Consider the following 27,319-nt stretch of genomic DNA (forward strand, 5'->3'; position numbering starts at 1 on the left):
AAACTGTATAGTGGCGTGGTTTCCTCTGATGCCTGATGTCACACTTACTTCAGGATCACTAAACTGTATACAGGTGTGGTTTCCTCTGATGCCTGATGTCACACTTACTTCAGGATCACTAAACTGTATACAGGTGTGGTTTCCTCTGATGCCTGTTTCTTGTCTTCTGCAGGATAACTACACTGTACAGAGGAGTGAGTGCTTGGGGTTTAACGCCGTACTCAACAATTTTTCAGTCATATGACGACGACTGTACAGAGGTGTGGTTCTCTCTGATGCCTGGTGTCTTTGGTTACTACCTGATCACCACACTGTATATCATTAGTTTTAACTTTACCACTGTCTTTTAGCCGAATAGACTTCTTCCCGCAGGTTTTCAATCACCAAGATTCCACACCAACTTAAGTGTTTTTTACTGAATAAACAAACCAAACAGCAAGACAGAACAAATTTCCATACTTGATGTGCATATTTCTTTTTCATTATTTATTATTAAAACTAAATTTAACATACATTAGTAAAGTCAACATTTTTTAATCTAGTACATGTATTAAAGTGCCTCCAATTAATATCACAATGGCTGCTGAAAGTGTAGAATAACCATAAGAGCAAATGTAGCAACATTAGAAAACAAAATGGACGACAGGCAAAATGCCATCTCATTCAGCATATTTAACAGTAAGGCCACATGGTTAAAACAGGAAGTTTCTGTGTTCACATGACTTTTCTTCAACTGGATGGAAACGTGAAATTGTAAAATATGGATTCCCCAAGTTTGGAGACAATGCTGAAATAGAACAGATAACTGCATGGTATCACATTTGGATATGACAGGGCATTCTTCCCTAACTCCTCAACCACTTCACACATGTCGTGATTTATCATCCTACAGCACGACAGCAACTGTTTTCTGTACTGATTTATAGTCATTATAAAACATGAAGCAGCTTCAGGCAAATGAAACATCATTTGGATAGAAAATCAGTTTCAACGTTATATGCCTAGACGCATGCAAAATGGCAATTTTACACAACAAATACACAACTCACATATAACAAAAGCAACTAAATAAAAGTTTGTAATAATAAAAGAACTGGATATGTTTGTGAGTGAAGTCGGTCAGTCTGTAATATTTTTTTCTGACACTAATCAGCTTTAAGTGCATGTCTCACATTATCTTCTGAAATTAAACATCTCAACACTTTCTTTTGCAAGGGAAAATAAAGTTGCAACGTTTTCTACAACAACAACACCACCTTGCAGAATTTTCACATGCAACTGAACAGTTTTGAGAAGCACACCATGAATACAGATCTAGAATGAGCAGAGTTTTAAGCATCAATAAGCACACTAGGCAATAGCGAATGAAAACTTGAGCAGTTGTGGAGAGAACATACATGGTATAAAATACACAGAATGGCCTCCATGACATTGCACACTTCACATGACTAACAGCAAAACTCCAACAAAGTTAAAATGTTTTGAGACAATGAATGTGACATATCAACAGTGTATAAACCTTGGGATGGAATCAAACGAATGTAGAAATATAAAAATATGATTTGTAAATAAGGAAACTTGCAGAGGTTCATCAAAGACGAAGAAAAGCCACTATGTGGTATTCACAGTACCTTACATACAGAGCTATGAATGGCCACAACTTGTAACACTAATGCTTACACAGCCATAACCAAAACGACATATTTTCAGCTGGACATTTATTGCCATTATAAAAGATGAAAGAGAATTCGTTTTCAAAACGATGCATTTCAGAGACATTTATCAAACTCCTGAAACTAACCTGTGTATCAAACCATGATACCTGTGCGTGTGGGCTATGGTTGTGACCAGAATATACCGTGCAGAGAACCCTGCTGTCATTCCTTTTGTCATTCCTTACCCCTGGAGCACACAGGGTAAGACTGAGGCTGAGACTGACGCTGATCTTGACAGTTTCAGTCTCTGGTACAACGGTAGATCAACTGTTCTCCACTTTTGTATACACACTTCATGTGGCCATACTAAAACTGCATGCGACTTGATGTGACGCTATTTCACATTATTTAAATAATCCAAATGTGGCAACCTGTGTCCAGGTAATTGTTCCACACATACATCTCCATGCACTTGTTCATAGGTACATGTAATAAGCTGCTGAATGCTCTGATGGGGAAAACAGGTATAAGGAAAAGTGAAGGAGTGCTGAACTTCCCTTCTTATCAGGGATACTTCAAAACTGCCCTACTTTGATGTTAAAAACTGCAATTGGAATACAAAGATTGTAGAAATATGGAAATGTTCCCCATCTTCCGCTCAGAAAAAACAATTCCTGTCCACCCCACACTTGTTTTTTCCAAAAAATATGGATGAGTAAAACTACATAGAATTTAGAAATAACACTTGATAAAATGGTGGCATTCCCATTTGCACCCATGTACATGGAATTCAGATATCCTAAAAATGACTTTTCAATCCCCTTGAAATATGCACAGCATGTATCTGCATTTGCAAAAAATGCATATGGGTAATATGTGCAAATTATCAATGGACAAAAACACAAAGGTGCATATAGCTCAGCTTTAAGAGGACAATAGGCTTACGAATATGTGTTTGATCTACGTGTATGTACAGTAACATTGAGAATGATATGACACATAAAGGACATGACAATCTGCTGCCATCATCAAAAACATTCAACTGTCAAAGCTTAAAATCTTGTTAACACATCAAAAAAATAACGCTTGAGCAGCCAAAATGGAAAAACAGGACGAAAAACTGGAACATAAAAATGATTCCACATGACTTGTATCACAATCATCAATCCACATAAACACTTCACATGGTATTTGGCTTATCAAATGTTCCACGTAGCATTTGGCTTGTCCATTTCCACATATATATAAGTCATGTTCCACATAGCATTAGGCCTCCGCTTGTCCTCAGCCACATAAAGTCATATTCCGCGACATTAGGCTACGCTTGTCCACTACCGCGTCATATTCCACATGACATTTGGCTACAATTGTCATCCGCCACATAAAGTCATGTTCCACATGACATCTGGCTATAATTGTCCTCCGCCACATAAAGTCATGTTCCACATGGCATTTGGCTACACTTGTCCTCCGACATAAAGTCACGTTCCACATGACATTTGGCTACACTTGTCCTTCGCCACATAAAGTCATGTTCCACATGGCATTTGGCTACACTTGTCCTCCGCCACATAAAGTCATCTTCCACATGACATTTGGCTACGCTTGTCCTCCGCCACATAAAGTCATGTTCCACACAGCATTTGGCTACACTTGTCCTCCGCCACATAAAGTCATCTTCCACATGAAATTTGGCTACAACTGTCCTCCGCCACATAAAGTCATGTTCCACATGACATTTGGCTACACTTGTCCTCCGCCACATAAAGTCATATTCCACGACATTAGGCTACGCTTGTCCACTACCACACAAGATTAGGCTATGCTTGTCCTCTGCCAAATATCCTGATAGATACTTGTCAAACCTCAACAGGCTCAGTGGCATCTTCCAGGTCAAAGGGTAATCCATCTGGGTTAGGATCTTCCTCACTAAAACACAAGGTAAATTGACATTGAGTTAACAAGATACATGTACAGTTACATGCACAGTTTCAGACTTTTCAGAGTCAAAGGAACATTTCTCACATGACCATACTAAATGTATCATACTGCACCTGACAAGCTTATTCGCCCAAAACATGTAGAGATTTGTCACATGACCATACTAAATGTATCATACTGCACCTGACAAGCTTATTCGCCCAAAACATGTAGAGATTTGTCACATGACCATACTAAATGTATCATACTGCACCTGACATAAGCTTATTTGCCCAAAACATGTAGAGATTTGTCACATGACCATACTAAATGTATCATACTGCACCTGACAAGCTTATTCGCCCAAAACATGTAGAGATTTGTCACATGACCATACTAAATGTATCATACTGCACCTGACAAGCTTATCGCCCAAAACATGTAGAGATTTGTCACATGACCATACTAAATGTATCATACTGCACCTGACAAGCTTATTCGCCAAAAAAATGTAGAGAGATTTGTCACATGACCATACTGCAACTCACATAAGCTTATTCAACAAAAAAACTGTATATATTTTCCAGGAAACAAATGTGAATGCATTACATGAACTTGATTCAGGCAAGGACAAGTATGAGTGATGGTAACAAGGACAAGTATGAGTGATGGTAACAAGGACAAGTATGAGTGATGGTAACAAGGACAAGTATGAGTATGAGTATGAGATGGTAACAAGGACAAGTATGAGTGATGGTAACAAGTACAAGTATGAGTACGAGATGGTAACAAGAACATGTATGAGTGATGGTAACAAGGACAAGTATGAGTGATGTAACAAGTACAAGTATCAGTATGAGATGGTAACAAGGACAAGTATGAGTGATGGTAACAAAGACAAGTATGAGTATGAGATGGTAACAAGGACAAGTATGAGTGATGGTAACAAGTACAAGTATGAGTATGGGATGGTAACAAGAACATGTATGAGTGATGGTAACAAGTACAAGTATGAGTATGAGTGATGGTAACAAGGACAAGTATGAGTGATGGTAACAAGGACAAGTATGAGTGATGGTAACAAGTACAAGTATGGGTATGGGATGGTAACAAGGACAAGTATGAGTGATGGTAACAAGGACAAGTATGAGTGATGGTAACAAGGACAAGTATCAGTATGAGATGGTAACAAGGACATGTATGAGTGATGGTAACAAGGACAAGTATGAGTGATGGTAACAAGGACAAATATGAGTGATGGTAACAAGTACAAGTATGAGTATGAGATGGTAACATGGTCAAACATGAGTGATGGTAACAAGTATGAGTATGAGATGGTAACAAGGACAAGTATGAGTGATGGTAACAAGTACAAGTATGAGTATGATATGGTAACAAGGTCAAATATGAGTGATGGTAACAAGTACAAGTATGAGTATGAGATGGTAACATGGTCAAGTATGAGTATGAGATGGTAACAAGGACAAGTATGAGTGATGGTAACAAGTATGAGTATGAGATGTAACAAGGACAAGTATGAGTGTGAGATGGTAATAAGTACAAGTATGAGTATGAGATGGTAACAAGGACAAGTATGAGTGATGGTAACAAGTACAAGTATGAGTATGAGATGGTAACAAGGACAAGTATGAGTGATGGTAACAAGGACAAGTATGAGTGATGGTAACAAGTACAAGTATGAGTATGAGATGGTAACAAGGACATGTATGAGTGATGGTAACAAGGACAAGTATGAGTGATGGTAACAAGTACAAGTATGAGTATGAGATGGTAACAAGGACAAATACCTGTCATAGTCAGAGTTTGACTCGTTGGAGTTGTCAGAGATACTACGGGCCACCCCTCCACTGAATGTTGAGATTTTTGGCTGCGTGTAATCGCTGTAAGAGCTGGCCGGGGCATAGATGTCAGGGCCTGATTTGCTGTCTAAGTGAGGAGCACCTGCCGGGTTCTGACTGATGGCCACAGGGCGAGGGGTGGGGTAGTTCCTGTACCCACTCCTCACCCCGTAAGACTCTGCGGAACCACCACTGTTCTCTTTAGGTGCCATGGGGGCAGAGACTAGCACAGTTTTGCCCGGACGGAGTGTCCCATTGGCCTGCATGTGAGTCTCTATATAAGGCACAGGCACTGAGCTGTAGTGACCGGGCGAGTGGCGGGTTAAGACAGGCACTCTGGAGTCAGGGATAACATCAGTCCTGCTCCTTTCTAGCGAATCAATAGGTGAGGCATAGACTGTGTTTACCACTGTGGGGCGCTCACTGCTGATAGACGTACTCGTTGTTTCTGGTGTAGGTGTGGTTGGAAAGGGGTTAGCTCTGCCTTCCTCTTCTGTTTCACCATCTTCTAGAGACTGAAACAGATACACAAAGTCAGACAGCGATATACATCTGGTTCTTCATACGTCAATCATTATATATGATTAACATCGACAAAGTGATGAAAATTAAATTATCTGAGGTTGACACAGATGTAAGTACATATTCACTTCTACCTTCTTGATGAAAACAAATGTAATTCATAAGGTGTCACTCTCAGTCATAACCATGTAAGCAATACTCATTTACAGTCATAACCATGTAAGTCATACTCACTTAGTCATAACCATGTAAGCAATACTCATTTACAGTCATAACCATGTAAGCCATACTCATTTACAGTCATAACCATGTAAGCCATACTCATTTACGTGTATACTCATCTGCAGCATGAATCAGGTATTAAAAGACATTTGTGGTCATAACCATGTCAGTCATTGGAGTTTTATTTCAGTCTGATATTCATGACTCACTTGTCTTGTCTCCACATAATCCTGTAACATCTGTTTGGCCCACTCTAGCAGGGAGAGGCCGTCCGCGGGCACACTGCTTCCCGCATCTTTCTTGTTTAACATGACCAGGACCCGACACAGCTGGTGGATCACACCTCTGTAATATGAGACAGTACCACTGTTTTCACACCTTATATTGCACATCAGCACTGTCCGCACCATATATTGCAAATCAGTACTGTCCGCACCATATACTGCAGGTCAGTACTGTTCGCACCATATACTTCACGACAGTACTGTTCGCACCATATACTTCACTACAGTACTGTTTCCACCATATACTTCACTACAGTGCTGTTCGTACCATATACTTCACGACAGTACTGTTCACACCATAAACTTCACGTCAGTACTTTTGGCACCATATACTTCACGTCAGTACTGTTCGCACCATATACTTCATGACAGTACTGTTCGCACCATATACTTCACGACAGTACTGTTCGCACTATATGCTTCACTACAGTACTGTTCGCACCATATACTTCATGACAGTACTGTCCGCACCATATATTGCACATCAGTACTGTCCGCACCATATACTGTAGGACAGTACTGTTCACACCATATACTTCACGACAGTACTGTTCGCATCATATACTTCACTACAGTTCTGTTTGCACCATATACTTCATGACAGTACTGTTCGCACCATATACTGTACTGTTCGCACCATATACTTCACTACAGTACTGTTCGCACCATATGCTTCACTACAGTACTGTTCACACCATATACTTCACTACAATGCTGTCCGTACCATATACTGTACATCAGTACTGTTCAGAACACATATTATCTGTTGGCAGCAAATACTGTCTGTGGGCAGCATATACTGTCAGTTCCACATACTGTAAGACCTACAGGGAGGCACGGGTTCAGGTTGTTTGACATGATAAGGGTACGCATAAAAATGAAAGAGCAATAAACTGGAGGCCAGGACAAACTCCAACAGAAGATGTGATATACTTAACTAGGGTATACACCTTTACGCCTGTACGATCCATGATTCTCTATTGCCATTGGCTGACAAGTCCCCTTGACTTTATTTTTCTTTGTGACATATTCCATGGCGCATCACTGTGACTTCATACCACCAAATCAGCGCTGTCTGCAGTCGACATGGCTTGAATGATTTTTCGCAGTTCAGTTGTATAGAAATGCCAGAAGGGCTGTCTATTTGATTTGTAGGGACATAATCATTAAGCACCCCTTGAAAAGAGTATTTGGGGATTCAAGCCTTTAGAGTGAAATTTTAAACCTTCACCTGTGCCTCAGGCTAAAATTTCACACCCAGGGTTTAAAGCCCCTTATACCATTCTAAAAACTCTGATTAGATGACTTATCAACTTAATATGACAATGTTTGTGAGTCATTAGGTGATATGACCATACTTGTATGTAGGAATTCTGGCATCATTGGGTTCCATTGCACGCACTCTCTTGCGAATCTGGTTGAGAAGATCTAGTAGCATTTGAGCATTGGGCTTCATTTTCTCCACTTCCTTCAGGTAATCCTCTTTGTTGATCACAGGTGGTTCTGGATGAACAACTGGAACAGACGAGAGAGAATACTGTATTACTAAGCAATCAGGGAAGGTCCAGTGTCTTGAAAAAGTACAATGGCAATAAATTCAAACACATAGGTGTAAGAACGCTTAAATTCATCAGTGTAATCCAGCCCAATCTGTGAACACTGAAGTACACTCAAAGTATTTCATTTTCTCAAACTCCTAGTAAGAACATGTTCTATTTACAAAATCTGACCTATGTGAAGAAATTTTGAAAATTAGAACGCTTAACACTTAATAATTAAACTTACTGAACCCTCTGTTTTCAAACACTGGAATCTGAAATGCAATGAAAAAATGTTATTTATTAGATTTACTACAACAACATGATGTGCGAACATGTTTCAGTGTAGCCAAGGTTTTCAGCAGCACCCATTACCCCATCAACATTTATTACATGAGAGCAGTGATAAATCTGAAATGTAGTGCCATAATGTGGCAGGTCATTCAGTGTGGCACTGACTTTTGCTGCACTATGAAAGTTACCAGCCAGAATCTATTCATTACTATGGATAGGGACATGGAGATATACATTGTACATATATATATAGATTGTATATGAATTACAGTAAATAATGTATTCACAGTTCAGAGGTTAGTTGTCAAGTTACCTTTCTCATGTGTCCCATCTCCATGCTGTTGGTGTGCAGGTATCGTCCCTGAAGGTTCACTCTACCCCTGAGAAAATCACACAAGGACACAGACCTACAGTTTACCATTTACTATACTTTCAATGTACAGTACCCAATCCCTAACTCTATACATTTTACCATACTGTACACATTTTATCGTACTGTACATGTTACCGTATTGTACCCATTTTACCATACTGTACACATTTTACCGTACCTTACCCATTTTATTGTACCAAACACATTTTACCGTACCATACAGATTTTACCATAGCATACACATTTTAATGTACTGTACACATTTTACCGTACCGTACCCATTTTATCGTACCTAACACATTATACCATACCGTACAGATTTTACCATACCATACACATTTTGATGTACTGTACACATTTTACCATAGTGTACATACTTTACCGTACCATACACATTTTACCATACCGGACAGCATCAATGACTACATCATGGTTATACTTTGGACAAACTCTTATTCCATGTCCATGAACATGTTATTCACATACAGTACAATGTACATGAAAATGCTTCCTGTCTCGTGGGGTATCATCTTCACCTCTGCCTATCATACTCAACCTTCACTGTGCAGGTTCTCTATGTATTACATAACTGTGATATCATCCATGTGTATCCAAGATGTGAAGGAACTGTAAGGTAGGATCAGCCTACACCATGACAATATTCTCTATGTATTACATAACGGTGATATCATCCATGTGTATCCAAGATGTGAGGGAACTGTAAGGTAGGATCAGCCTACACCATGACAATATTCTCTATGTATTACATAACGGTGATATCATCCATGTGTATCCAAGATGTGAGGGAACTGTAAGGTAGGATCAGCCTACACCATGACAATATTCTCTATGTATTACATAACTGTGATATCATCCATGTGTATCCAAGATGTGAAGGAACTGTAAGGCAGGATCAGCCTACACCATGACAATATTCTCTATGTATTACATAACTGTGATATCATCCATGTGTATCCAAGATGTGAGGGAACTGTAAGGTAGGATCAGCCTACGCCATGACAATATTCTCTATGTATTACATAACGGTGATATCATCCATGTGTATCCAAGATGTGAGGGAACTGTAAAGTAGGATCAGCCTACGCCATGACAATATTCTCTATGCATTACATAACTGTGATATCATCCATGTGTATCCAAGATGTGAGGGAACTGTAAGGTAGGATCAGCCTACACCACGACAATATTCTCTATGTATTACATAACTGTGATATCATCCATGTGTATCCAAGATGTGAGGGAACTGTAAGGTAGGATCAACCTACACCATGACAATATTCTCTATGTATTACATAACTGTGATATCATCCATGTGTATCCAAGATGTGAGGGAACTGTAAGGTAGGATCAACCTACACCATGACAATATTCTCTATGTATTACATAACTGTGATATCATCCATGTGTATCCAAGATGTGAGGGAACTGTAAGGTAGGATCAGCCTACACCACGACAATATTCTCTATGTATTACATAACTGTGATATCATCCATGTGTATCCAAGATGTGAGGGAACTGTAAGGTAGGATCAGCCTACACCATGACAATATTCTCTATGTATTACATAACGGTGATATCATCCATGTGTATCCAAGATGTGAGGGAACTGTAAGGTAGGATCAGCCTACGCCATTACAATATTCTCTATGTATTACATAACGGTGATATCATCCATGTGTATCCAAGATGTGAGGGAACTGTAAGGTAGGATCAGCCTACGCCATAACAATATTCTTTATGTATTACATAACGGTGATATCATCCATGTGTATCCAAGATGTGAGGGAACTGTAAGGTAGGATCAGCCTACACCATGACAATATTCTCTATGTATTACATAACATTGATATCATCCATGTGTATCCAAGATGTGAGGGAACTGTAAGGTAGGATCAGCCTACACCATGACAATATTCTCTATGTATTACATAACTGTGATATCATCCATGTGTATCCAAGATGTGAGGGAACTGTAAGGTAGGATCAGTCTACACCACGACAATATTCTCTATAACGCTATCATCCATCTGAGTGAGTGCTTGCCTACACCATGACAATCTTGCTTATCTTACCGTTTTCTCTTAAGATGGAAGTGAACACACAAACCGAGGATGACACAGAGCAGGATTCCCGCGGATACGCCGGCCACGATACCTATGATGATGTCAGAGAGGTCAGAAGGGCCGTCTATCTCTACAACAGTAAATACACACAGAATGTACATTACACAGATTCAGTCACGATACAGGTAAAAAGTTGTTCTGAAGTGGAGAACGTGTATAAGAAAGAAATCTTTTCAAATTTATAAATCGTTTCTTCAAGGTTTGCTTGTTTTTTTTCTTACACCATGAAGTACACACCCTGAATGTATACAGTACTCAGTATTTCAGTATATACAAAGCATAAACATGCAGTTCATACAACTCCAGTATTTTATTTGATTGCCAGAAACTAGAGTGCCTAAGGGTAAACTACCAACTTTCGATGAGTTGAACTGATGGAACTTTGTTACCCGTGACACACAGATAGGCTGAAGGTACACCAGACGTGGTCTGTAACAACATAAAAATGGGCTCAAGATAGAGGGGACGAGGCCTTTGACACATACAAATAGGCTCAAGATAGAGGGGACGAGGCCTTTGACACATACAAATAGGCTCAAGATAGAGGGGACGAAGCCTTTGACACATACAAATAGGCCCAAGATAAAGGGGATGAGGCCTTTGACACATACAAATAGGCTCAAGATAGAGGAGATGAGGCCTTTGACACATACAAATGGCTCAAGATAGAGGGGATGAGGCCTTTGACATATAAATAGGCTCAAGATAGAGGAGACGAGGCCTTTGACACATACAAATAGGCTCAAGATAGAGGGGATGAGGCCTTTAACACATACAAATAGGCTCAAGATAGGGGAGATGAGGCCTTTGACACATACAAATAGGCCCAAGATAGAGGGGATGAGGCCTTTGACACATATAAATAGGCTCAAGATAGAGGGGATGAGGCCTTTGACACATACAAATAGGCTCAAGATAGAGGGGATGAGGCCTTTGACACATACAAATAGGCTCAAGATAGAGGAGATGAGGCCTTTGACACATACAAATGGCTCAAGATGGAGGGGATGAGGCCTTTGACACATACAAATAGGCCCAAGATAGAGGGGACGAGGCCTTTGACACATACAAATAGGCTCAAGATAGAGGAGACGAGGCCTTTGACACATACAAATAGGCTCAAGATAGAGGGGACGAGGCCTTTGACACATACAAATAGGCTCAAGATAGAGGAGATGAGGCCTTTAACACATACAAATGGCTCAAGATAGAGGGGATGAGGCCTTTGACATATAAATAGGCTCAAGATAGAGGAGACGAGGCCTTTGACACATACAAATAGGCTCAAGATAGAGGGGATGAGGCCTTTAACACATACAAATAGGCTCAAGATAGGGGAGATGAGGCCTTTGACACATACAAATAGGCCCAAGATAGAGGGGATGAGGCCTTTGACACATATAAATAGGCTCAAGATAGAGGGGATGAGGCCTCTGACACATACAAATAGGCCCAAGATAGAGGGGATGAGGCCTTTGACACATACAAATAGGCTCAAGATAGAGGAGATGAGGCCTTTGACACATACAAATGGCTCAAGATGGAGGGGATGAGGCCTTTGACACATACAAATAGGCCCAAGATAGAGGGGATGAGGCCTTTGACACATACAAATAGGCTCAAGATAGAGGAGACGAGGCCTTTGACACATACAAATAGGCTCAAGATAGAGGGGACGAGGCCTTTGACACATACAAATAGGCTCAAGATAGAGGGGACGAAGCCTTTGACACATACAAATAGGCTCAAGATAGAGGGGATGAGGCCTTTGACACATACAAATAGGCTCAAGATAGAGGAGATGAGGCCTTTGACACATACAAATGGCTCAAGATGGAGGGGATGAGGCCTTTGACACATACAAATAGGCTCAAGATAGAGGGGATGAGAGCTTTGACACATACAAATAGGCTCAAGATAGAGGAGATGAGGCCTTTGACACATACAAATAGGCTCAAGATAGAGGAGATGAGGCCTTTGACACATACAAATAGGCTCAAGATAGAGGGGATGAGGCCTCTGACACATACAAATTGGCTCAAGATAGAGGGGATGAGGCCTTTGACACATACAAATAGGCCCAAGATAGAGGGGATGAGGCCTTCAAGACATGAAACTGCACAAATGACCACGCAATTATCAATGACTGCTTAAACTGTCATCCATGCCATCAAACACAGAGAGCAGGGGAATACACAAATTCCCGGCCTTAGGACAGGATTGAACTCACAAACACAGACATGAAATGGTATTATAAGCATAGACATTGCATACTTACGAGTACAGACATTGCCCTGTATATTCCCAGTGTCTATGATTTCTGCCTTCCCTGTACATGCACGGAGGCATTCTCGTGTCTGCTTGTCAATAAAATGGACACATCTGAAATCAGAAATATGGCAATCTAAATCAAAATGTATAAAGAGTTGCAAATACCCTCTAGGGGATTAGCCCATTCTCATCTGTAATACAGATGTGAAATTTCTGACGTGCTTCACTTATAACAACATGAATATACACAAATAAAATACGGGAACAGTTTAGAATCGCACTTATGACCACTTATTCAAACAGATTAAAGTGACCATTTAAAACAGCAGGCTTTCAATTTGAAAGGTAATTTATTCCGTTGAAATGGTCCTTTTGTTTTCCCATTAGTTTTATGGACTGGGAAATACTGACTTATTGAGGGCATTCCAGCATGATAACAATGGTATAAGGACTGCTGTTGTGAAATATGTTAAAAAGGAACTTAGCTGTGATAAAATAAACAAAAGGTGTATCAGTTAACTGTACAGTTTATCATCAACATTTTTGAAAACACAACCCATTAAGGGATGAATGAAGTTTTTGAGATTACATATGTAGGCTGAGATTATCTGAAATATCACATACATGTACCACATATCTGCCTGAAGTTAACAGGTCATCAAAGCATATTTACATGGTATTATTCTTACTCAAACAATTAAAGGTTGATGAGATAGTCATCATTTATCAACAACAAATACAGTAAGATCTGGAACCAGTTTGTTAAAAAAAAAAACCCAAAAAACAGAGCAGATGCATGAAAAGCCCTTGGGCAGCTTTAGCAAAGAAAAGAAGAAAGTGAAAACATCGCTATAACTTGATATGTATTTCCTGTTTACAGGGATCAATTGGTCTGCTAACAAAGAGCACCCCAGACTGGGCTAGTTGTGCCCCACTCTAGCACTGTCACCATATGAATGTGTATTTACACTGTACTCAAGATTTTTTGTTTCATTTGTTCTCTCTCATTCATGGATCAATTAACAGAGGTAGGTTAATCTCCTGTTAAACTAAGACCACGGAAATCCTGTGTGTTCACAAAGAAAATTTAAGATTGTTTGATGAATTGTTTACCAAATTAAAAAGCCAGGTAATTTATTTATAAAATAGAGAACTTTCACATCTCACATAGTGTTATTAAAAAAAACAAAAAAAAAAGTAACAATCTTAACAGCAGCAATGATTAAATACAATAAATATAAATGTACCAAACTTTCTTTTTCCGTCTCTACGAACTGTGACGGCATTAAAACTGAATGATATGACTGAATTTAGGTTGTGTGGGTTATTTATAATTTGTAGGACATGTACATGTGGCAGTTGAGGTATGCCCGTCTTACAGTGATAATAAAGGTCCATATGTAATTACACTGATCACAGTGACAAATCATTTGTTAGAATAATGGGGTTGTTATGTTCAGGCGCTTGCTCCCTATTAAGACTGAGAGGTTGGCTGGGAGGTCACAGTAGATATACAAACCTCTGACAGGTGCCTTCCACACAACGCACACAGTCCGCGTTTGAGCAGCTCGCTGCAAGAAACAAACAGCACAGACAAATGAAATTCACGCCCCACAGTTAAATAGGCTAATGACTGAGTTAATACACAAACAGAAATAAAACATGCATTTCAACCTTGGATATACATTTATCTTGAGCATATTTCAGCCTGTTATACCACCATAGACAAACAGGTGGGGGATAGGGCTGGGTCAGTCTAACCTACCTACCTGTAACTGTATATATGACCTGAGCAAATTACCTGCCTCCTGCCTAATGACTTCCTTAAACAGGTGGACAGAGTATATGCTGCATAAAACAGCAGGGTGGAGATTTTGTTTTCCTCACTACATGTATGCTTCATCAGTGACTTGACACCCCAGCCCCACTCTTCCTCTTCCCCTCAGTCCACATATGTAAGTATTACTAACGCCAATACACTTGAATAGGCACCTCATATAAATTAATCACTCAGGACAAAACAATTACTTCAATCTAGACAAGTATCACGTATATACAGACGTCAAAAAGAAGTCCATACAATAACAGGTACATATGTATTATGATGAATAATTACAGGCCAGTATGTGAGCCCAGTATTGATACTGATGGTCTCCTCAATTCCAGGTGTTGAACCATACCTGTGTTTGTAAGCAGTCCATACAATCACAGGTACATATGTATTATGATGAATAATTACAGGCCAGTATGTGAGCCCAGTATTGATACTGATGGTCTCCTCAATTCCAGGTGTTGAACCATACCTGTGTTTGTAAGCAGTCCATACAATCACAGGTACATATGTATTATGATGAATAATTACAGGCCAGTATGTGAGCCCAGTATTGATACTGATGGTCTCCTCAATTCCAGCTGTTGAACCATACCTGTGTTTGTAAGCAGTCCATACAATCACAGGTACATATGTATTATGATGAATAATTACAGGCCAGTATGTGAGCCCAGTATTGATACTGATGGTCTCCTCAATTCCAGGTGTTGAACCATACCTGTGCCTGTAAGCAGTCCATACAATCACAGGTACATATGTATTACGATGAATAATTACAGGCCAGTATGTGAGCCCAGTATTGATACTGATGATCTCCTCAATTCCAGCTGTTGAACCATACCACACAGGCTGTACCTGTGCCTGTAAGCAGTCCATATATGGGCAACCGGTTCTCACCCTAGTTGGTCAAGCTCCTGCCACATTAATAGCTAAGGTGGCAAGAATTAAATACGTTTCACATCTTTCTTTCTTTCTCAAAGAAGTAAATTAATTTTGGGTGAAGATGTAAAGACACTAGCAGTGTGCATAGCAAATAAAGACTCAAACTATGGCCAAAGTTTTCATATGCAAACAATATGCAAAAGTCTTAACCCAACACAGCAGTGATAAAAGATGCCTCTGATAAGACTTTATTCAAAGGCTGAAGTACCTTGCATATTTATGTGGAAACTTATAAATTATACATATGTACCTTGACAAGAAGATATGGATAACAAAACATTATTAAAAAAAAAAACACAACCAACATGACAATAACTAGGACCTAAGACAGGCCACACCCCCAAAATGGTGACTAGGACCTAAGACAAGCTACACCACCAACATGATGATTAGGACCTAAGACAAACCACACAACCAACATGACAATCACTAGGACCTAAGACAGGCCACACCACCAAAATGGTGACTAGGACCTAAGACAAGCTACACCACCATAATGGTGACTAGGACCTAAGACAAGCTACACCACCAACACAGTGACTAGGACCTAAGACAACCCACACCCCCAACATGGTGACTAGGACCTAAGACAAACCACACAACCAACATGACAATAACTAGGACCTAAGACAACCCACACCCCCACATGGTAACTAGGACCTAAGACAAACCACACAACCAACATGACAATAACTAGGACCTAAGACAAACCACACAACCAACATGATGACTAGGACCTAAGACAAACCACACAACCAACACAGTGACTAGGACCTAAGACAACCCACAACCCCAAAATGGTGACTAGGACCTTAAACAAGCCACACCCCCAACATGGTGACTGGGACCTAAGACAAACCACACAACCAACACAGTGACTAGGACCTAAGACAAACCACACCCCCAACACGGTGGATAGGACCTAAGACAAACCACACCACTAACACAGCAACTAGGACCTAAGATGAACCACACCGTCAACAGAGTAATTAGAACCTAAGACAAAGCACACAATCAACCCGGATAACTAGGACCTAAGACAAACCACACAGCCAACACAGTAACTAGGGCCTAGACAAACCACACAACCAACACAGCAACTAGGACCTAAGACAAACCACACAACCAACACAGCAACTAGGACCTAAGACAAAGCGCACAACCAACAAAGTAACTAGGACCTAAGACAAACCACACAACTAACACAGCAACTAGGACCTAAGACAAACCACACAACCAACACAGCACCTAGGACCTAAGACAACCACACAAACAACATAGTAACTAGGGCCTAAGACAAACCACACAACCAACACAGCAACTAGGACCTAAGACAAACCACACAACCAACACAGCAACTAGGACCTAAGACAAACCACACAACTAACACAGCAAACTAGGACCTACGACAAACCACACACCCAACACAGTAACTAGGACCTAAGACAAACCACACAGCCAACACAGCAACTAGGACCTAAGACAAAGTGCACAACCAACACAGCAACTAGGACCTAAGACAAACCACACAACTAACACAGCAAACTAGGACCTACGACAAACCACACAACCAATACAGCAACTAGGACCTACGACAAATCACACAACCAATACAGCAACTAGGACCTAAGACAAACCACACAACCAACACAGCAACTAGAACCTTAGACAAATCACACAAACAACACAGTAACTAGGACCTAAGACAAATGACACAACCAACATGGTAACTACGATCTAAGACCTCAGAAGTTTTCAAACTGGTGCAGAAAGAACTGTGCTAAATGCTATGAACTGTTCGTAAAATCATGTTTTTTATTAACCCCAAAATGTGTCACTGCTTGTCTGAACTATAAATAATGCTGACAGATATTTTTTTTATTTAAATTGACCAAAAGCTCTTATAGCTGTACATGAAGTGTGGACTATGGCCCACTACACAGATAGCTCTGAAGTAAGGAGAAATAATTCATAGGAGTGATGACTGTAGAAATGTAGGCCCTAAAGCTATGGGCCATTCATACATGAGATATACGGGTACTCCAGTCTATATTCAGCACTAAACTCTACAATTTATGATCATTCGTAAGGTCAACACTTTCACCGAAGCACTCTAGCCAGTGTTGTAATAGCTGATATGCTTTAGACTGTTTCCTCTTTTAAAATCAGCCACTGTCTAATTCAAATATGCAGTACTTGTGAACAGACCCAGCTGAGTTATAACAATTACTTCTTTGATCAGTTTATAAGTACATGTCGACCTATGACCTGTGCCGACCCATGTGCAAAACTACTGATCTTACTGGAATTCAAAAATTGATCCCATCACTAACTTACGCCAAAAAGCGAAAAGGCCGTAGCATGTTCATTTTGAAGACAACAAACATTCAACATTAAATCTCTAACTTTAACCGCTGACATTCATGCTGAGCTGACATAATTTGAATTGATTACCATAGCAATTAATAGCGCTTTAGCAGACTTCTTTCATTTATTCATAGCAATATACATCAACTCACTCCAATTCAGCAAAGATGTTTGAATTGGTTCAACACATTTATCTAGCCCTTTTAGAAAAATCAACATTTTGGAGTCAAAGTACAACCCACTCCCTATGCTGGCTGAGGTATCCCAGGATTTAAACAAATTAACAAATGCACAACAAGGGGCTAAGATTGACAGCTTGTATCACCTTTCCAACACTCATATCAATCACACAGGTAACAGTCATTCACCTGCTGTGGCTACCTGTACACCTGACATGATGCCTGTACACTGTTATCATGTTCATCCATCACACAGGTAACAGTCACTCACCTGTTCTGTCTACCTGTACACCTGACATGATGCCTGTACACTGTAGTCATGTTCCTCAATCACACAGGTAACAGTCACTCACCTGTTCTGTCTACCTGTACACATGACATGATGCCTGTACACTGTAGTCATGCTCCTCAATCACACAGGTAACAGTCACTCACCTGCTGTGGTTACCTGTACACCTGACATGGTGCCTGTACACTGTAGTCATGTTCCTCAATCACACAGGTAACAGTCACTCACCTGTTCTGTCTACCTGTACACCTGACATGATGCCTGTACACTGTTATTCTCTTCCTTTATTCTCCATCCATCTCAGACAGCCACTTGACATTCACCTGTGCCTCAAGCCCATTAAGCTGCCCCAACACACACTTGTGTGCACATCAGAGTTAATCAGCCAGCATCTTTTGATGGCTGGAGTGCCCAAAATCATCCAAGTGCATCCAATAAAGTTGTGAGAGAAAGGAGCAGGGCTATCACGAGCGGCACAGAGAACTCAGGCTTGGTTATGACCTGGTCTTCAGCCCTGAGAATTCCTTAATGTGAAGGCACCTGCCTCTAAGCTGAGCCGTAACATCCCTCCAGGCTCATGGGAAGTACAACAAACCAAATATCACCTGATCAATACATTCCTCTGCCTTCACCTGAACAAGTTTAAGCCAGACAGCTTCAGCTTTGTTCACATCTAATAGACAATAGCCTGAGGTGGCCACTTTATTTCACCATGAACACATATCTAACACACAATAACCTGAGGTAGCCAGTTCATTTCACCATGAACACACATCTTACACCCAACAGCGTGGGGTAGACAGTTTATTTCACCATGTACACACATTTAACAGCCAACAGCATGGGGTAGACAGTTTATTTCACCATGTACACACATTTAACACATAATAACCTTGGGTAGCCAGTTCATTTCAACATGAACACACATCTAACACACAATAACCTAGGGTAGCCAGTTTATTTCACCATGTACACACATTTAACACACAATAACCTAGGGTAGCCAGTTTACTTCACCATGTACACACATTTAACACACAATAACCTAGGGTAGCCAGTTTATTTCACCTTGTACACACATTTAACACACAATAACCTAGGGTAGCCAGTTTATTTCACCAACAACATGGGGTAGCCAGTTTATTTCACCATGTACACACATCTAACACACAACAGCCTGAGGTAGCCAGTTCATTTCAACATGAACACACATCTAACACCCAACAGCGTGGGGTAGCCAGTTTATTTCACCATGTACACACATTTAACACAATAACCTGGGGTAGCCAGTTTATTTCACCATGTACACACATCTAACACAATCACATGGGGTAGCCAGTTCATTTCAACATGAACACACATCTAACACCCAACAGCGTGGGGTAGCCAGTTTATTTCACCTTGTACACACATCTAACACACAATAACCTGGGGTAGCCAGTTCATTTCAACATGAACACACATCTAACACCCAACAGCGTGGGGTAGCCAGTTTATTTCACCTTGTACACACATTTAACACACAATAACCTGGGGTAGCCAGTTCATTTCAACATGAACACACATCTAACACCCAACAGCGTGGGGTAGCCAGTTTATTTCACCATGTACACACATTTAACACACAATAACCTGGGGTAGCCAGTTCATTTCAACATGAACACACATCTAACACACAACAGCATGGGGTAGCCAGTTCATTTCACCTTGTACACACAATTAACACACCATAACCTAGGGCAGCCAGTTCATTTCAACATGAACACACATCTAACACACAATAACCTGGGGTAGCCAGTTTATTTCACCTTGTACACACAATTAACACACAATAACCTGGGGTAGCCAGTTTATTTCACCTTGTACACACATTTAACACACAATAACCTGGGGTAGCCAGTTCATTTCAACATGAACACACATCTAACACCCAACAGCGTGGGGTAGCCAGTTTATTTCACCATGTACACACATTTAACACACAATAACCTGGGGTAGCCAGTTCATTTCAACATGAACACACATCTAACACCCAACAGCGTGGGGTAGCCAGTTTATTTCACCATGTACACACATTTAACACACAATAACCTAGGGTAGCCAGTTTATTTCACCAACAACGTGGGGTAGCCAGTTTATTTCACCATGTACACACATCTAACACACAACAGCCTGGGGTAGCCAGTTCATTTCACCATGAACACACATCTAACACCCAACAGCGTGGGGTAGCCAGTTCATTTCACCATGAACACACATCTAACACACAATAACCTGGGGTAGCCAGTTTATTTCACCTTGTACACACATTTAACACACAACAACCTGGGGTAGCCAGTTCATTTCAACATGAACACACATCTAACACCCAACAGCGTGGGGTAGCCAGTTCATTTCACCATGAACACACATCTAACACACAATAACCTGGGGTAGCCAGTTTATTTCACCTTGTACACACAATTAACACACAATAACCTGGGGTAGCCAGTTTATTTCACCTTGTACACACATTTAACACACAATAACCTGGGGTAGCCAGTTCATTTCAACATGAACACACATCTAACACCCAACAGCGTGGGGTAGCCAGTTTATTTCACCTTGTACACACATTTAACACAATAACCTGGGGTAGCCAGTTCATTTCAACATGAACACACATTTAACACACAATAACCTGGGGTAGCCAGTTCATTTCAACATGAACACACATCTAACACCCAACAGCGTGGGGTAGCCAGTTTATTTCACCTTGTACACACATTTAACACACAATAACCTGGGGTAGCCAGTTCATTTCAACATGAGCACACATCTAACACCCAACAGCATGGGGTAGCCAGTTTATTTCACCTTGTACACATATCTAACAGCCAACAGCCAACAGCATGGGGTAGACAGTTTATTTCACCATGAACACACATCTAACACCCAACAGCCTGGGGTAGACAGTTTATTTCACGTTGAACACACATTTAACACACAATAACCTAGGGTAGCCAGTTTATTTCACCATGTACACACATCTAACACACAATAACCTGGGGTAGCCAGTTTATTTCACCATGTACACACATTTAACACACAATAACCTAGGGTAGCCAGTTTATTTCACCATGTACACACATTTAACACACAATAACCTGGGGTAGCCAGTTCATTTCAACATGAACACACATCTAACACCCAACAACGTGGGGTAGCCAGTTTATTTCACCATGTACACACATCTAACACACAATAACCTGGGGTAGCCAGTTCATTTCAACATGAACACACATCTAACACCCAACAGCGTGGGGTAGCCAGTTTATTTCACCTTGTACACACATTTAACACACAATAACCTGGGGTAGCCAGTTCATTTCAACATGAACACACATCTAACACCCAACAACGTGGGGTAGCCAGTTTATTTCACCTTGTACACACATTTAACACACAATAACCTGGGGTAGCCAGTTCATTTCAACATGAGCACACATCTAACACCCAACAGCATGGGGTAGCCAGTTTATTTCACCTTGTACACACATTTAACACACAATAACCTGGGGTAGCCAGTTCATTTCAACATGAACACACATCTAACACCCAACAGCGTGGGGTAGCCAGTTTATTTCACCTTGTACACACATCTAACACACAATAACCTGGGGTAGCCAGTTCATTTCACCATGTACACACATCTAACACACAATAACCTGGGGTAGCCAGTTTATTTCACCATGTACACACATCTAACACACTATAACCTAGGGTAGCCAGTTCATTTCAACATGAACACACATCTAACACCCAACAGCCTGGGGTAGACAGTTTATTTCACCTTGTACACACATTTAACACACAATAACCTAGGGTAGCCAGTATATTTCAACATGAACACACATTTCAGGATATGACCCAAACAGTCATTTTATATTTAAATTTCAATTTAGAACCCCTTAAATGCTTTATCTTCTCTTTGCATTATGCTAAATCTTTTCCTAACCTGGTCTTTTTTCCTTTTTTTCTCTCACCTGTGTATCTGTTTAATCATCACTATTTTTGGACTTAGTGTGAATTTCCATTTTCAGCATTCATTAACACCTAATTTCTTTGTACAGCCAACCATAAAAACATCTTACCACAGCACTTCTCTGACTTCATAACAAGAAATACTAGGGTATAAAACTTGGGTTGACAGTGGTTTAGAGAGGCTCAAGTGGTGGCCATATACAAGTATCAGGTAAAGTCAGTTGTGTACAAATATCTTGGAGATAAGCCTTGGCCAGCCTACGCCGAGATTTACCGAGATGCCTTGTCAACCTGAGTGACGGGTCTCTTGTACCCAGGTGAACAGACTGATCCTACAATGTCAAGAGGCTGGAGATGTTTGCTCTATGTAGAGAAACATGTCACAACAACATGAGCTTATTGGCACACACCTAGGCCTACATGTAGACACATAGAACAGGACGTACATGTGCAAAAGCTCTACAACATACACATTTTAACAATTAAAATCTCTTTTATGAATACCTGATTGACAACTCTGATAGTGTGAAGTGATAGCAATTATGCGGCCTTTTCTACATGCCACTATGGACACAGGGGAACTTAAAAATATGCAAAATAATGAACAAGGTTTTGCTCCAGAAAAAAATGACGTACTATTTCTCCTAAAACACCAGAATGTATTTAGCTGAAGACATTCAGAATATGCGGTGACCTTAAAGCCCTATTTAATATACATAAAAAAATGACAACTGTCAGTGCCAAAAAAAAAGTACAGAATACTAAACTAAGCTAATTGTACATTAGATATGTAAACTGATGTATAGACATGACTGTAATACAAAAGCAGGCCCCCTCTGACAGAGTGGGCCAACTACATGTACCTCCACATAGTGGTAGACATATATATGTAAGCATAGAGATGCGCTGTATTGTCAGGTCCCTACACTACCTGTACCTATGTGTGCTGTGTCCACACGTCCCTACACTACCTGTACCTATGTGTGCTGTGTCCACACGTCCCTACACTACCTGTACCTATGTGTGCTGTGTCCACACGTCCCTACACTACCTGTACCTATGTGTGCTGTGTCCACACGTCCCTACACTACCTGTACCTATGTGTGCTGTGTCCACACGTCCCTACACTACCTATACCTACCTATGTGTGCTGTGTCCACACGTCCCTACACTACCTGTACCTATGTGTGCTGTGTCCACACGTCCCTACACTACCTGTACCTATGTGTGCTGTGTCCACACGTCCCTACACTACCTGTACCTATGTGTGCTGTATCCACACGTCCCTACACTACCTGTACCTATGTGTGCTGTGTCCACACGTCCCTACACTACCTGTACCTATGTGTGCTGTATCCACACGTCCCTACACTACCTGTACCTATGTGTGCTGTGTCCACACGTCCCTACACTACCTGTACCTATGTGTGCTGTGTCCACACGTCCCTACACTACCTGTACCTATGTGTGCTGTGTCCACACGTCCCTACACTACCTGTACCTATGTGTGCTGTATCCACACGTCCCTACACTACCTGTACCTATGTGTGCTGTGTCCACACGTCCCTACACTACCTGTACCTATGTGTGCTGTGTCCACACGTCCCTACACTACCTGTACCTATGTGTGCTGTGTCCACACGTCCCTACACTACCTGTACCTATGTGTGCTGTGTCCACACGTCCCTACACTACCTGTACCTATGTGTGCTGTGTCCACACGTCCCTACACTACCTGTACCTATGTGTGCTGTGTCCACACGTCCCTACACTACCTGTACCTATGTGTGCTGTGTCCACACGTCCCTACACTACCTGTACCTATGTGTGCTGTGTCCACACGTCCCTACACTACCTGTACCTATGTGTGCTGTATCCACACGTCCCTACACTACCTGTACCTATGTGTGCTGTATCCACACATCCCTACACTACCTGTACCTATGTGTGCTGTGTCCACACGTCCCTACACTACCTGTACCTATGTGTGCTGTATCCACACGTCCCTACACTACCTGTACCTATGTGTGCTGTATCCACACATCCCTACACTACCTGTACCTATGTGTGCTGTGTCCACACGTCCCTACACTACCTGTACCTATGTGTGCTGTGTCCACACGTCCCTACACTACCTGTACCTATGTGTGCTGTGTCCACACGTCCCTACACTACCTGTACCTATGTGTGCTGTATCCACACGTCCCTACACTACCTGTACCTATGTGTGCTTTATCCACACGTCCCTACACTACCTGTACCTATGTGTGCTGTATCCACACGTCCCTACACTACCTGTACCATGTGTTCTGTGTCCACAAGTCCCTACACTAACTGTACCTATGTGTGCTGTGTCCACACGTCCCTACACTACCTGCACCTATGTGTGCTGTATCCACACGTCCCTACACTACCTGTACCTATGTGCACTGTATCCGCAGGTCCCTACACTACCTGTACCTACATGCACTGTATCCAAAGGTCCCTACACTACCTGTACCTTCATGCACTGTAATCCACACATCCCTACACTACCTGTACCTATTTGCACTGCATCCGCAGGTCCCTACACTACCTGTACCTACACTACCTGTACCTCCATGCACTGTATCCACAGGTTCCTACACTACCTGTACCTACATGCAATGTATCCACACGTCCCTACACTACCTGTACCTACCTGCACTGTATCCACACGTCCCTACACTACCTGTACCTACGTGCACTGTATCCGCATATCCCTACACTACCTGTACCTACATGCACTGTATCCGCACGTCCCTACACTACCTGTACCTATGTGCACTGTATCCGCATCTCCCTACACTACCTGTACCTATGTGCACTGTATCCGCACGTCCCTACACTACCTGTACCTATTTGCACTGTATCCACACGTCCCTACACTACCTGTACCTACGTGCACTGTTTCCACATGTCCCTACACTACCTGTACCTACAGGTACTGTATCCACAGGTCCCTACACTACCTGTACCTCTGTGCACTGTATCCACAGGTCCCTACACTACCTGTACCTACCTGCACTGTATCCATACGTCCCTACACTACCTGTACCTATGTGCACTGTATCAGCACGTCCCTACACTACCTGTACCTACATGCACTGTATCCACAGGTCCCTACACTACCTGTATCTATGTGCACTGTATCAGCATATCCCTACACTACCTGTACCTACGTGCACTGTATCCGCACTTCCCTCACTACCTGTGCCCACATGCACTGTATCCACAGGTTTCTACACTACCTGTACCTATGTGCACTGTATCCGCATATCCCTACACTACCTGTACCTACGTGCACTGTATCCACACGTCCCTACACTACCTGTACCTACATGCATTGTATCCACACATCCCTACACTACCTGTACCTACATGCACTGTATCCACAGGTCTCTACACTACCTATACCTACATGCATTGTATCCACACATCCCTACACTACCTGTACCTATTTGCCCTGTATCCACAGGTCCCTACACTACCTATACCTACATGCACTGTATCCGCATGTCCCTGCACTACCTGTACCTACATGCACTGTATCCACACGTCCCTACACTACCTGTACCTATGTGTGCTGTATCCGCATATCCCTACACTACCTGTACCTACGTACACTGTATCCACATGTCCCTACACTACCTGTACCTACGTGCACTGTATCCACATGTCCCTACACTACCTGTACCTATGTGCCCTGTATCCGCAGGTCCCTACACTACCTGTACCTATGTGTGCTGTACCCACATGTCTGTACATTACATACATTTGTCACAGGAGAGTAGAGCTGAGGCATGTACAGATCGCTGTGATAACCCTGTGGCACAATGGTACCACCCACTGCTTATCAAACACTGGTTCTTGTGTCACCATACAATATCAGCATGATTGACACTTTCCTTTTACAATGAACATGTACACAGACTGCTATCAACATGCCAATAATTACATACATGTAAGGTCTGGCTTCAGTATACTATGACCAGATGAGGCGTCATGTCTTGTGTCAGTATGAATAGATGGGGACATCTTGTCTGGTGTCAGTGTACCATGACTATGTGGGACGTCACACAGCAGTGTCATGTCTGGTGATTAGGAGGGTGATGTGCATGGTGTCAGTATACTGTGACTAGATGAGGCGTCATGTCTGGTGTCAGCATGAATAGATGGGACGTCTTGTCTGGTGTCAGTGTACCATGACTGTGGGACGTCACGCAGCGGAGTCATGTCTGGTGATTAGGAGGGGTGACGTGCCTGGTGTCAGTATACTGTACCTAGGTGGAGTATCATGTCTGGTATTAGTGCACTATGATAGATAGGGTGTCAAGTCTGCTGTCAGTATAATGTGACTAAGTGAGGTGTCATGTCTGGTGTCAGTATTTTGTGACCAGGGAGTGGGGGAAGGTCATAACTGGTGTCAGTACAGCTAGGCGTGCCAAGCCTTGGTATACTGTGACTATGGCATATAGTGTCTCTGGCATGCTATTTCAGTGAGACACTAGATAATATTGAAAGTATGAGGTCATATCTGCCTTATCCAATGTCACACTAAGCAATATTATTATGTCAAATTTTATG

General features: G+C 41.5%; 1 protein-coding gene across 1 annotated transcript in view; it reads right to left on the reverse strand.

Moving 5' to 3' along the window:
• Positions 1-1,292: 1,292 nt before the first annotated feature.
• LOC135468313 (uncharacterized) overlaps positions 1,293-27,319 on the reverse strand; it is a 33,566-nt gene continuing 7,539 nt past the window's right edge. Inside the window, exons 4-12 of the mRNA XM_064746499.1 lie at positions 14,603-14,654; positions 13,091-13,194; positions 10,762-10,882; positions 8,608-8,674; positions 8,248-8,275; positions 7,821-7,977; positions 6,388-6,523; positions 5,384-5,949; positions 1,293-3,584 (exon numbers count right to left, since the gene is read on the reverse strand). Of these exons, the coding sequence (XP_064602569.1) occupies positions 3,515-3,584; positions 5,384-5,949; positions 6,388-6,523; positions 7,821-7,977; positions 8,248-8,275; positions 8,608-8,674; positions 10,762-10,882; positions 13,091-13,194; positions 14,603-14,654 (1,301 nt within the window). The 3' untranslated portion in view covers positions 1,293-3,514. The remainder of the gene's footprint in view (positions 3,585-5,383; positions 5,950-6,387; positions 6,524-7,820; positions 7,978-8,247; positions 8,276-8,607; positions 8,675-10,761; positions 10,883-13,090; positions 13,195-14,602; positions 14,655-27,319) is intronic.

The sequence above is a fragment of the Liolophura sinensis genome, chromosome 1 (genome assembly GCF_032854445.1).
Source record: "Liolophura sinensis isolate JHLJ2023 chromosome 1, CUHK_Ljap_v2, whole genome shotgun sequence".
Classification (NCBI taxonomy): Eukaryota; Metazoa; Mollusca; class Polyplacophora; order Chitonida; family Chitonidae; genus Liolophura; species Liolophura sinensis.